Source organism: Corvus kubaryi, unplaced genomic scaffold (assembly GCF_017639235.1).
Source record: "Corvus kubaryi isolate FWS band 111438036 unplaced genomic scaffold, C.kubaryi_AGA036_p1.0 74, whole genome shotgun sequence".
Classification (NCBI taxonomy): domain Eukaryota; kingdom Metazoa; phylum Chordata; class Aves; order Passeriformes; family Corvidae; genus Corvus; species Corvus kubaryi.
In genome coordinates this window covers 13,317,906-13,331,994 of record NW_024582061.1, presented here as the reverse complement: position 1 = coordinate 13,331,994, position 14,089 = coordinate 13,317,906, and the positions used below count along the sequence as shown (strand labels likewise).

The window sequence follows — 14,089 nt, the reverse complement described above, 5'->3', positions numbered from 1 at the left end:
AATGAAGCAATCTTCCAGCCTTTTGGATCTTCCTGCATCCAAACTCTCTGGCTAAGATGCACTTGCAAATGCTTAATTTTAAGCACCATGGAGCTCCATTCCCAGGTCTTATGTGCCCATTTTATGCACCAGAGAAAGGTTTTTGGGAACCAACTCCGTATCACTTCTTCACATGCACAGCAAGCATGCTGATGGCAGTGTGTGTGGCAAAACAGCACCAGGACTTCCAGATGTAAAATCCTGAACATATGTGGTTTCTGGGAGATGGTTCTTGGGAAAAGCCCAGTCCTGCTGCTGTCTGAAATACATCAAGAAACACCTGAAGGGGAGAAGAAACAACAAAAACACTCACAGCAGCCACTTCCTAGGCTAGAAAACAATGGAATTTTTATTGAACAGAGATGGCTCATAAACACACTCAAAGGAGTTCCACCTGCTGTTCAGCAATATTCATTGCTATCTGATAATAACCTATGGGGGCAGCTGTATAAAACAGGAATAAAATACCAAATTGCTATATTCATTAATAACTCTGCCTTCCAAATACAGAACCGTTAAGTATTTCAAGTCTGAAAATAGACCACAATTGTTACCATTTAAACCAAACCTTTATGATAACAAATATACAAAAAAAGGCAGTCAATATATTAAACATTTAAATCAATAGCATACATTTCTCAGAGGTAAACATTGAGCAAACAAAGCCACCAATGATGTTCTGGAATCAGGTAAAAGTTTCAAGGTCAAGCTCCAAACACTGTAGCTTTTCTAAAGCCATACTGGTATTATACTTTTATCTAGCCCCTACATTGAAAACTATGTAGCATGAACATTTGAAAATGTAACATTGGCTATCTGGCAGGGAACTGGCAGATCCTTAAGTCCTCCTTGTGTTTATATTGGAGCACCTGCGGAGACAGAGGGCAGTAGGAGTCAAGCACTTTGTTTTGCAACGTTGGGGTTTGAGTTCTGTTCTAGATGAGCTCAACAGTGTCCTCATACCAAACACGAATTCCAGCACTGACAAGAGAGAAGTATTGACCTGACAAACTGCATGAAGAATCAGCCTTGCAACTTGCATTAAACAGAATGGGACTTGCACACCTGCCTATTTACTGAAAGCCTGTGCTATTTCTACTGCACAGAAAAAGTCTCCTTCAGCAGCTGATCTAATGCCTGAGCTTAAAAGCTTGGGATACGTACATACGCTCAAAAATAATGTGATAAATCTACTATCAACAACTAATAAAAGTTTGTATTGCAATATTGCTCACAACATAAATGTACAATTTGCACAAAACATGGCTCTTCAACATGAATATTTTGCAAGCTACAATATATATATATATAGAATATGTATAATTTCTTTTCTTAAAGAATTATATGCCAGAGTGCATGCAAAGAATTTCAAAGCAGTAGCACAACAGGAGCAATCACTTGTTTACAGGTTACTGAGACCATTCAATACAGAAACAGTGAGATATTCGATAACAGACAGACAGGTAGGTAGATGTATGTACACACTGCTTCTTCAGGGGCCTTCCCATGTGACACTTGAAGCTCAGACCCCTTTGAAAGACCAAACAGGGCTCTGAAGGTTCCCACACTCTGACCATAAATCACTTCTGTTGGAGATGACAGCGAAGGAGGCACTTGTCCTTTAGCCAGGAGTAGAGGCAAGAAATCTTCTCCATAGCCAACATCTGTTCCAAATCCTGCTCCTGCATTTCTAAGTAGTGGGTGGTGAGCATCTATCCATCCAATGTTTTAGCTGGTCCTAAGCAGTCTCCTGCAGCCTTTACAGCTGGAAATCCAGGACTGGAGAAGCTGGATCTCCTAAACGTCAGTGCACAGCACTGCCACCATTCTAGTCAGATATGTACAAGGAATGACATGTATCCTCTGGTTTAAAATTTACATAGAGTATATACAAATAAAGCTATTCTATCAAGGTGCAAGTTTATTATTCTCTGGTGTGTTCCAATGAAGATTTCTTAAAAAGCCTTTATACAGACCCACCAGGAGAGTTTACACAAAGTTGACATTTTTGTCATAGTTCATTATGTAGGCTTCCTTCTGCAAACTCCATAATGGAAACTCCTGTTACTTTCCCTTGGAGTTCTGCCTATGCACAGGACTGGATTTGATCGACTACAGCCATGTCTAATATAATCTCCTTGATTTCAATACATTTTAGATGAAGTGGCACCATGTGTTTTGGTTTTTTGTTGTCACCAATCTCTATGAAATGAGGCAGGACATGTAACTGGATGTCAGGGGTGTTGCAATTCATGTGCCCAGCCCAGCCTTCCTTGCTTCTGATGGGACTATGGTGTGTGAAGCTGGCACAGTTTGGCCCTATGGGTATGTCTGGAAGTCCTTGGTGGTATTTTACACTGGCTGATGACAGGCGATGCCCTCAAAGAAATAAAAAAAAAAAGTCCAAATGCAATTTACTAAACAGCAAACATCAGACTGATGCACTAAACAGATGGATATGGAATGCAACTTGTCTAAAATTAGAACGGTTGTTTTCTTAGGCAGGTCTAGATTCATCAAAATCTTTCCCATCCCATGCAGGCTTCATTCTGCAGCATGTAAATATATGATGCTTCTAATGAAAGTCATTGGGAATGCAAAGCCTGTGATCAAGGAGCAGAAGGAAGGCCTGCCCTCTCCCATTTCTCCTCAGCAAAAACCTCAAGTAACATAAGTACATGTTTATGATCCTTGCTGAAGCAGAGGGGCTGTGTGCAACGACAGCGGGATTTGGCCTTCAGCCTTTATGTTGTACCAACCACAACTGTGCAGATGACTTGGATGGGAAATTATTTCTGCTAGTGCATTAAAAAACCATACAGCCTTGCAGTCACTCCTATTAAAAATTCCCACTGACTTCAGGAGAGAGAGAGACAGAGCAAGAGAGCAGACTTTAGCAAGTGCACGTTCTGCTCCACAGGAGTTTTGTTCCTCAAGAATCTTTCTGTAATACCATTTTCCTCCATTTTGTAACCTGATTATATCCAGGCATTCAGAGCAGAGGCTTTGCACACGTCTTCTCAAGCTAAGGGGAGCATTTCACACTAGAAACAAAGATCTCATTAGGTTTTTTTTCTTTTTCAGAGTAATGCAATAACAAAAATCAACTTGCCGGTTTCGTGTGCTGCAGTGCCTTTATACAGCCGTAACAAAATGACATCCAGCAATGACAAGTGGATCGTAATCTCTTTGGAGATTTTAAAAGGATCAGCATCAGACAGAACAGGGTTTAAGATGACCTAAGGTGCACTTGGAGAAGAAGCTGTGAGAGTGCTGCAGCAATTAAAAAAAGGATTAAAAAGAAATTAAATACAAACACACCTGTTAAAATAATATTCAAGTTGTGGACACAGTGGACAAAAGCAAACTAAGCTGCCGCCTCAAATCATGGCTGAGCACCTCTATTTTTCATACATTCTCTTCTACCTAGGTTCTGAGTGCCCTCAGTTACTGTCTGCAGTGGAAGGGCTTGTGCTGGATCATTAACAGCACAAAACAAGCAATTTTCAAAAGCATCGAACACTCTGAAGAGACTGACGTCTTTGAATGAGCTACAGATGTCTCTCTGTCTTTTTGAGAAAAAAAATTTGGTTCCAGAAACATTTGTATTTCTTAGCTATAATCTTTCTCCACTGAAAAACATCTGCCATCCCATTGTCCATACTCTGACTCTGTTATTTTGTTTTTATCCACCGTAAACGGGTAAGCAAAGGGGAAGAAAGTTTCACCTGTGTTGCTAATTACAGATGACCTCAAACATGCCTGTGAAGCCACAAACCAGTATTTAAGCCACATCTGTGGGATGGAGGACAGGATCTCTGTGTTTGTTGATGCTTGCTGTTGGGTTATGTGATCTTTCATTTCCTTCTCAATAAAAAGTGAAATGAAACCTTCACATAAAACCCCAACAAAAGATGGCAGCAAACAAAACCACTCTGCTAGAAATAAAACCCCAAACCCAGATTCATAACAACCATAACAAATGCAAAACAATCATAACCATCCCTGGGTTTGTATTACACAAATTAGGAGTCTGCCTAAAACCAGCAAAAAATCAAGATTAGTACAATGGTTCTGCATTGTTGTAGGAACCATCTTATTTTTAACACATCCTTTCCTCTAGATTTCACTTTTCTTTCCTAGCTTTCAGTTCCAAGACATCTCAGGGACAGGTGGGAGTGGATGTGAAGAGGAAGAACGGAAGCCAAGAGCTGTCCCACAGACAGTGCTAGCTCTTCTGTCTTTTCAGGATGCTCACACGGGGATTTCCTAACTTAGCGGTTGCATTCAGCGATAAACATAAAGACACAAACCCAGCCCTTTGGAAGGGGACCATTCTCCTAAAGATCGAGACTGTGCTTTCTAATTACAGATCTGCATTCGGCCTGCAAAGACTTCAAAGGTGACACAATCTGAAAGAGAGATGGAAAACAGACCTAATCCACAGACTAGAGAAATCAATGCAAAGGCTTCCAGCCATTTTAACGGCGCTAATTTCATCACGCTTTCATGTTTTGGTTTGTGAATGATGTTATAGTAGAACCTTAACTTGTTATTTTTTCATAGAACATTTATATATTTTTAACATGTAAATTGCTTCTTGAACCCTATATCAAATATTTATAAATGCTAAACTAGGTACAAAGTGAAACCCATTTGGGAAAGTGGAGCAGAGGGAGGTTTAGCTGCACTAATGGATATTGCATTAATGCTTAGCGTCAAGGAAGGCTGACTGCCATTAACAAGAAATCTCATTACAAACATGATTTCACGCCTCATAACATGTCCCGTAGATCTATTTACTGTCCATCTCTCTCTTGAACATACACACAATGATAACTATAGACACAAAATCCAAAGCATTGCACATGCTCAATCTTTTCTTCCCAATGAAAAAATAACTAAACCAAACAAAAACAAAACGAGAAAAAAAAAAAACAAAACAACCCAAGCCCCCCCCAAAACAGCCAACCAACACAACACCAAAACCCACAAAGAAACAGAAAATTCTCAGCATGGATGATTAGAATTAAATTATTTCACAATCTCACTTCTGCTGTGAATGACTTAAGACGCTTTCCAGACTTTAACCTAATGAAAAGCCTGCTCTGAGGATAACTAATGTACAAATAGCATTTACAAGAAGCTTTCAAAGGAGTGGGACTTGAGGATGCTCTAGCAGCCCACCTGTTACTGGGGGTGGGGAGAGCAGGTTGAGACAACGTGGTATTTCCTGTGGGTTTTTCTTTACTGCTCTTCAAGAACTGCAGGATCCAGATCCCTCTCTGTGGTAGATGGCAGAGCCAAGAGAGAGTGGGGGAAAAGAGCACAGATCCTAACTTGGGACTGTAAACAGCAGAGATGCATTATTCAATCTTCCCCATAATGCCAAAGAGATCAGTAGGAGGAATGTCCTGCCTTGCAGAGAGCAGGATTTATTTATCTGGTGTCTGCATAATGCTCAGGCACCTCTGTTCCCCCCTGGCACAGCACATACGGCCGCACAACAGCTGCAAGGCTCCAGAGAAACAGGGACAGGAAGCAACCTCCTGGTCAAAATGCACTGGTGGGACTTAAATAGGTCAAGTTTTTCTAGTAGTAATTGGAATTTAGCCAGGAACATGAGGTCAAAAAGCTCTGAGATACTTTCCTATAGTCCTTGTATTCTTCAATGGATAAACATAAACTCACAACTGAAGTAGACTGCACATTTTACTGCATCCCCAAATGGCACAATTAGTCATTGGCTTAATAATTGCAAGGCAAAAATCAGTTCCCAAGGTATTGAACTGACTGGGTTAAGCAGGGTATTTGACCAAGGGACTGCTTGGATGCTGGGAAAGCAGCTTTCACTTGGATGAGGCTCCAGAGGCTTCCTGCGCTCCTTCCTGCTTTCTGATCCAGTATGGCACAACCAGCACTGGGGCACAAGGGGCTTTCGACTGTGCTGAGGGGTAAATCCCAGCCTGCAGATGTGCTGTGAGCTCTTCAAAAGCTATGCAGAACAGAGAGAACCTGACTTTGGAAAGGCTCATCTGAAAGCCTCTCATGCAGTAAGCTACAGGATATTCAATTTGTCCACTGCTGGGAAGGTGAAAGGGTGGACTCTCTTGAACCTGTAGCTTGAGCAAGTCCAGATGTTTTGAAACATGTTAATCCGTCCCTGCCAGAATAAGGTTTTGACCTCCCAACACACTGGGTTTTCCTAAAGTGGCAGTCTCGTTTTTTGTTTCTGAGCATCTCCATTTCCTAATGGGGCTTATTGTAAACCATAAATGATTTTTGATTGGCTATATCAGTGAGGTTTCTCCCTGTCTTTGTTTGCTTTAGAAAGGCAGTAAGAAACAAGATTGCCTCTCACTGAGCTGGGCAAAGCCGAGTAATGGAAGTTTTAATGAAAACACAGCAGCAGAGATGATGGGAAGTAGAAAGATCAAAGTTAATCACACACAAAGGGGTGCAGGCATATTTGCTCTTGCAGCAGCAGAGATATTTGTAAGGACAAGAAAGTGCCACCAACTGCTTCAACTCCATGGCCATATCTGAGCGTGCGACCAAGCAAACCCTCTGTGTGAGCACTGAAGAGACTGGAGCCAACTGGGCTGGTTGGGAATGCCAAGCAAGGGTGAGAGATGGGGCTGCTTCTCCCCTTCCTGCTCTCCCCTTCCCTTTGATTTCATGGAAACTCTGAGTTGGAGAACAAATGAATTAGGCAACAGTGAACACTATATCTCTGGAACCAGAGGCAAAGATCTGGGGTTATACATTCAAATTCTTGTACCCAATCCTCTTCCCTTACTAAAACCTCTTCATTAGTGTGCCATCCAACACGGACAGAAACCTGTGCCTCAGCTAAGCATGCCCATTCACACAGTGTCACCACCTCTACAGGACAAAAGAACAAAACTGTCAGCCCAAAGAAAGGTAAAAAATGCCTCTCCAAAGGAAAAGAAACAACAAAGTTGCTGTTCTGGTACAATCAGGTGGATGGATTTAGCCAACTAAACAAGCAAAGCACAAAGTGTTTGTAGAATTTAGCCTATCCAGTCAACATAACCTCTCTTGTAAGTTGCTGCCACATCTCCTGGGTGTTTTAGTGACAAGCAGTCCAAGCAAAGCACAAAACACATCGTCTAATGAGACTCTTGACTTTGAGGAGGTGAGATACCACATTTTAAGCCCTGTGCATGCATCCAAGATAAACACACACTAGGCCATTCATGGCTGTTCCATGCAAGAAGCCTTGGACAGAGCTGAAAGAATGACAGCTTAATGGCAACAAAAGGAAACTGGATGCTCTCCTCCTACCCACACTGAGCTTTCTTCCCCAGCTCGAAGGCTCACTGAAGGCAGCTGACAAATTCCCATTAGTCTTTCTGAAGGTTACCAGATTTTTCTTCTGCTTTGGGAACCACATGCATAATATTTTCAGCAGTGGTCTCATTGAAATCATGGAGCATTGAGCCACAGCTGAAGACTTGGCTTTGCTGTTTTTTGCACTTGAAGGCCAGTTACAAATAGCAGGTCAGGTGCAATTGTATTGAAATGTGATAATCTGGTCAGAGTGGGCAGCCTCTGCTTTCACCCACTGAAGATAACAGGCCTTACCTAAAAATAAATAACAAGTTAAAAAATAACATAATAATTTTGCTATAAATGTATGGAAGTGCTGCAGGTCTGTCTGCTTATAGGTTGACATCTAACATTAGCAATGTTCTCATCTATGGGGTTTCAGAAATTATATGAGGGCTATTTCAAGGCTAACTTCCTGCACACTAGTTTATTAAATTTTAGGACAAATCCTAAGCAGTTTTTAAAATTCTTATAAATTTCAACATCTCTGTGCCAGCAGATGAAAGCAACATCAGGCCCCTCATTTCTGTAAAGCACTTGCAGAGCCTCACATGAAAGCCACTTGGTCAAACAAATTAACTTAAAGTCTTTGGCTTTGGGTAACTCTAATTCACAAGAAAAAAAAAAAGAATCCAGTGGCTTCAGAGGCAACTTTAGTGAATGCCTGAATGCAGGCTTCAGGCTGTCATCTTTCAGCAGTATTTTTAAGACAGAGCCAGTTCCTGAGGGACCCTGAATATGTGCAACTGACTTCAACTAGTTCTGCAGGTTTCCAGCTTCTCCCAGGATTTAACCCATAGACAGGAGCACTAGGAATACTTTTTCTAGGAGGGCCTAATCCTCATCTTGAGTATGTGAATGTGTTACCAATGTATTTTTCTGGAACACAAAACCCCCACTTAAACAGGGTCCTGTAGGCCTGAGTCCCCACAGACCTAGCTGCATTCCATGCTGTAACAGAACCCTGCTCTGGTTTTAGACAGGTACAGCTCAGAAGAGGAGATGTCCTTTCATTTTTATCACTGCACCAGCTCAGAGCAGCTCATTTCAGAGCAAACTGACCATTTCCCTTTTTCTTTTAACCTTTAAAGAGGAGCACATGGTGTTATGCTTTGAAACAAAACCACAATTTCTGAAAGCCCCAAGCATACCACACACTACAGCCCATCCAGGCTTTGTGCAGGGTTTGGTATGAAGCCAGTGGATATTCAGTGGCAAAAGGCTCAGTGTCCAAAGCAGCATGTGGAGGATTCAGCAAGCAGCTCTCATTAGTGCCAGTAGGAGCCTGGCTACTAAACCTTCACACCTTTTTAAAGATGTTTCCTCTGTCTTTAACAGACATTTGCACAAATCCACTCCGGAGCTGAAACCAAGCAGGCAAAAATTTTAGCTGGGGAAAAAATAGTCTTAGCCATTAGAAAGCTGGCCCTTTTCCAGAACAGAGAGCACCTGGCCACCAGCTGTGTTTAGAGGACAACAGGCCTAAGGAATAGATCAGGGGAAAATCTGAGAAACAAGTGGACAGTGCTGAAATTTGTAGTGAAAAGAATACCAGCCTTCCCCTGTGATGTCCAAAACCTTTGCCCTCCTACATTCCCCATCCTTTTCTCTTCCCAGCTCTTGAGCCAATTATTGGAAAATCAGCTATTCAGGGCAACACAGATACCATTTCTGGGCTTGGGAAGGAATCCAGCACGGCTGTAGAGGAAAAAAACTGGGAAGTGTGGAAACTGGCAGCACGTGAACCAAAGTGGGAACGGGAGGAAATTCTGGAAACTAAGGGAGGACCATGCAGGGACATAAGGAAAGATCTGCCATGAGGCAGGGACAGGATGTCTGTAAGTCCTCAAAATACTACAGCAGTGGATTAGTATAAAAATGACAGATGAGAAGGCACCTTCACTCGTTACAGGCTAGAATGTTATGATTAAAAAAGAAAATCCTAAATTTTTCTAAAGATGTTGTATTTTTTTTCCATTTCACCAAGACTGGAGGCAATATTTGGCCTCAAAACTTGTAAATTATTGCAACTCATACAAAGACTAAAGGAACAGAAAGCTTTTTATTTCCAAGATGGTAACACCATGTCTCAGAAAAATGCTAATAAAATGCTCAGTTGGAAAGAGCCTTATCTGATAGGGATGGTATTCACGGGCACCCACTGAAATGCACATTGCTTTTTAGATTAAATTGACAAGAGCCCTTCCCCCCAGCCCCAGATAAATGGAATGAAGAATCCATGCATGAAGCCACATATAACAAAGGTTGGAGATTATGAAACAGGCTAGAAGACAGGATCAGAATTGCAATTGATCTTGATGAAGTGGGGAAATTGCCCTGATTAGAGCAGAACAAATTTAATAAAGAGAAGTTGAAAGTGTTATACTTTGAAAGGTGTAGTAAACAAATGCACAAATAAAGGTGGAACTCCTGGAAAGGCAGCAGTGAATCCCTCAGGAATTACAAGGCACACTAGATCAAAGTCAGCCATGGGATGTTCTCGTAGAAAATATCTGGGGATATATTTTCTGATATGCTTTACATGAACCACAGCAAATAGTTTCTCTGCTTTACTTGTTAATGTATAAAACTCCTGCTGAAATATGGAATTTTGGGGGAAATGAGAAGCCATGAGGGGAATGACAGCAAAAATCAGAGACCTAGAAAACACTAAACAAAGGAACTCAGAGAGACTATACTAGTGATGCAAGTAGGGTAATTCCTTTCATTCATAAAGATCTTGTAGGATCATCTGTTTTTCCTGTCAATCAAGACTTGAAGGAAAAGTGACTTGATTTGCAGTAAAGAAATGCTGAAGTCTCTTAGGAAAACTTGATTATGAGGGTGGTGAAGATCATGGATGCCTGTGACTGGATTTTTGAAGAGCCTGCATGCTGCACATTGTCTGGCATGGTTCAGCTGGACCTCACCCAGCCTCCTATCCGGAGAGGCAGACTAAAATCACCATTTCCAAACTCTGGTTTGTGGATCCACAAAGGTTTGCTGGCTGCTTCCAGGAGAAATGAATGCCAGGTTTACACAGGCTGGTTGTTCTGCTGGCAAAAGCCCTGGGGACCACTGGTCAAAAAAGAATTGAAAGTTATGACTCATTTTTTTAAGGTTTCCTTCATCTATACTATCTGTGATGTTGGGATTACCAGAGTTTCCAAGGGCAAAAGTTATTCCTGTATAAATCCTTAGCTCCAATCCCTTCTTCTAACAGCTCAGGGTGCCCAAACATGGTCACCACTCCACATACAGCCACCAAAGGCCCTATTAAGCCCTTTATTGCTGAAAAAACCCTAGTGGAACTTTACCACAGATACTCTCAACTCAGAAGAAGGACTAGCATGGAGTTACCACTGTTTCCTTCCTATTTAATATAATGATTATTATTTAAAAAAACTTAGCTATTTTAAACCATGAGGCTGCAGGGTGAGATCTGCTCTCAGCTAGTTACTTTTGTCATAGAAGGATGGGTTTCCATGGATGAGAAGGCACACCAAGCAACAAGCATGCTGGTGTGTTTCTGTTGTAGTAACTATGGTCTTGCTTCTCTATGAGCACAACATTCACACAGAAGTAGCCATTACTTAAATGTTCCAGGCAACATCTTGTGTGAACAGCTACTATGCAGAAAACAAGGTCTAATTGACTGACATGCTGTGTCTCTGAGACATGAGTGGCAGTTTAGACATTTTGTCATTTGTTGCAGAAACTGTGGAGGCTCTAGAAAACCAAGCACAAAGGAGGATTTACACCTCAGAGTCATGAAACAGCTTCCTACTGTGTTGATAGCTAAAGCCAAAACTGAGCACATCAAAAGCTATCAACATGGAAGGGCACCTGATGTAGAGGCTTCAGCAAAAGAAAAAGAGGTTAACATGCAAACTTCTAAATTTTCTGAATGGCACACTAGAAAATAAATATACTAATATCACTTTGCCATGGAGAAGGCAACATCTTTGCCTACTTCTTACTGTGGTTTTCAGAAACAGGGCATCAGGAATGTTGTGGCACATGGCAGATTTGTCTTGCTAACAATATGCTGCAAAATAAACAAAGCTTTGACATTTAAATCACACCCCCCAACCCCACCCCACCCAAGCCCTGCATTTGTAGATAACCTATACATTCTCAGGATACAGTGAGAAATCATTCTATAGTACATATTTAATTATAATTTTAAAAAGTCTAACTCAGACACAATCGCTGGCCAGTAGCAAAATATCCACACATCACTAAAGTAAAGATCTGTTACTATCTCTTCACTGCAACAAACAGAAATCAGCATCTCCAGAAAGAGCTCCAGGGGCAGCATATCGCAGCCAATCGCACCAGATAAAAAAACAAGCTAATTTCACAACTGAAGTTTGACAAGAAGTAACATTGCATTTGTCTTGGCGAAACGAAGCACGAACATAACATCTCACAGGTACAGTTACCATGCAAACGCATGTTAGTTGAGTTTGTCATTGATTTCAACCCCAAATCACGAGTAGCATGCAGTTCTCCTGCCCCCCCAACTACTGTATTAGAGACAGTCTGGGTAATGTGCCTCTTTGGTGTAACCACAGCCTCTCAGGCAAGATTATACCATTCTAGGAAAGAATACAAGCAGAACTTGATCATATGTGTGTTTACACAATGTACATTTTACCATTTAAAAAACCAAAACGTGTTACATAGATTCTCAAACACAGCTCTGTTGAAAATGAAATTTTAAGCTTAAGAAATAGTCTTTAAACTACAAGGCCACCCCATTATTTTTTATGAACAGGTTAAAAAGTTCCCACCCCTAAAAATCTGCCAGTATATTTCCTCAACTATAACAGTCTTACCCACTCTCTAATACAGCCGATCTTAGCTGGACAGCAGTAACAGTTCTTACATTTCTTAAATGCACAAGATAATGGACTCCGGGATAGATATAGTTCTTAACTGTGTAACACTGGAACAAATCTGACTTTAATGATTAATTGGTCAATTCAGGTGTTCCCCAGCACTACCCTTCAGGCAGGGACTTCTGCTGTTCATGGATATGAGTTCTGGCTTTTGTTGGCATCAAGCTCCACGAACAGGCTCGTGTTCAGAATTTGAGTACAACGGCAATTCACCGGATACTCTGGTACCCAGCTTGCTCAAAACCAGGGAGGAACTTTGTTTTCTGTGTTCTCTCATCCAGATGGGGACACAGCCCCAGCACAGCAGCACCTTTGGCCAAAACAGAGCTATTTGGATGCGACGTAGAATTTTTTACATTTTCTTTTTTTGTAGTCATTTAAGCAACTGCAACAGGTTTGAGCAACTGCGACAGCAGACTTAACTTGCAGGGTCTGTTATTAGAGGGTTACCATCTTCCTCAGCTTTACACAATGGAGCCCTTTGAAGAAGACAAATGAATTGACTGAATCCTTGTGGCCAACGTCCTCTGTAAGTCCTCTAGTACATTCTGACCAGATGTTTCTCCGTTCTTGTCATACAACAATTGTTTGAAAGCTTCGTTTTCAATGAGGACCATCATATTTTTCAGAAAGTAGCCTTCGCAATAGGCAGATAGTTCTGTGACGCCGAGGAACTATGGGAAGTGAAATTAGAGAGAGATAAAAATTCTGATAAAACCCAGGCAGCAAACACAGTGCATAAGAGCTGCACACAAACAAATACACAAGCTAAGCCTTTTAGACAGGCACAGTAACACTTACAGATATGAATGCATGGCGGGAAAGGAGTTAATCAAACAGTATTTTATGCTGATGACTCTCATAATAATTCCATGTTAAAAGACCCTGGCTGTTGGGAAACAAAATTCCACAGACTGAAGCTTTGCTCCCTTGGAAATTGATGGGAGTTTTACCACAGAGTTTACCAGACCCATGATTTCATGCTAGAAGTTACACCCTAAAACTGCAGGTTTGGGAAAACATTACAGACCGCGTTTCAAGAATGCCATCTGTAGCAAGGATAGGACATACGACTGCAGAAAGCTCTTATGCAAAATTTCATGCTTTGAGGACTCTTTGGAGGAGAAATGGAAACAATCAGCCATCGAAAAAATCTCCCCAGGGCAGAGGTGGATATCCCAGCATTGGACACTTTAAGATTCAGCTGGACAGGGTGCTGGGCCATCTTGTCTAGACTGTATTTTTGCAAAGAAAGGTTGGAACAGATGATCCCTGAAGTCCCTTCCAAGCTGGTATTCTACAATTCTATGATTGCAATTTTAAAAATGGAAAGCCCATAGGGATTTTAATGATATCAGTACTCTCCAGTCAGCTTTTATTTGTAAATATGACCAAATCCACATTACAGAATCACAGAATACACTGAGTTGGAAGGGACACACAAGGATCACCGAGTCCAGCTCCTGGCCCTGCATGGGACCATCCACCAAACCGTATCTTCCCCTCAATCCTGATGACAAAGGCTGTGCTCCACATGTCTCTGGGCCAACCTGCTCGCACATCCCCCTCTACGAAGGCATGTCTCAGCATCTCCTGAGGTCCTTTGCAAGCAGATGAGCTTGCAAAGCAGCAAGGTCAAGAAAGGTGTCCTTGACCATGGCAGGATGGTTCCAACTAGACTAGGGGTCCCTTCCAACCCAACTAACTCCAGAAGTCAAAGATTCATGCACAGCCAGCTTGGCTACTGCTGCAACACCTTACCCACAGCAGTGCCAACATGACAGGCTGCAAAA

The 14,089-nt window shown here is 41.7% G+C and overlaps 1 protein-coding gene across 3 annotated transcripts in view; it reads right to left on the bottom strand.

Annotated features, from left to right (window-relative positions):
* Nucleotides 1-365: 365 nt before the first annotated feature.
* BTBD11 (BTB domain containing 11) overlaps nucleotides 366-14,089 on the bottom strand; it is a 178,290-nt gene continuing 164,566 nt past the window's right edge. For all 3 annotated transcript variants that reach the window (XM_042050407.1, XM_042050408.1, XM_042050409.1), the window contains one exon: nucleotides 366-12,970. In XM_042050407.1, coding sequence (XP_041906341.1) covers nucleotides 12,761-12,970 — 210 coding nt within the window. In that variant the 3' untranslated portion in view covers nucleotides 366-12,760. The remainder of the gene's footprint in view (nucleotides 12,971-14,089) is intronic.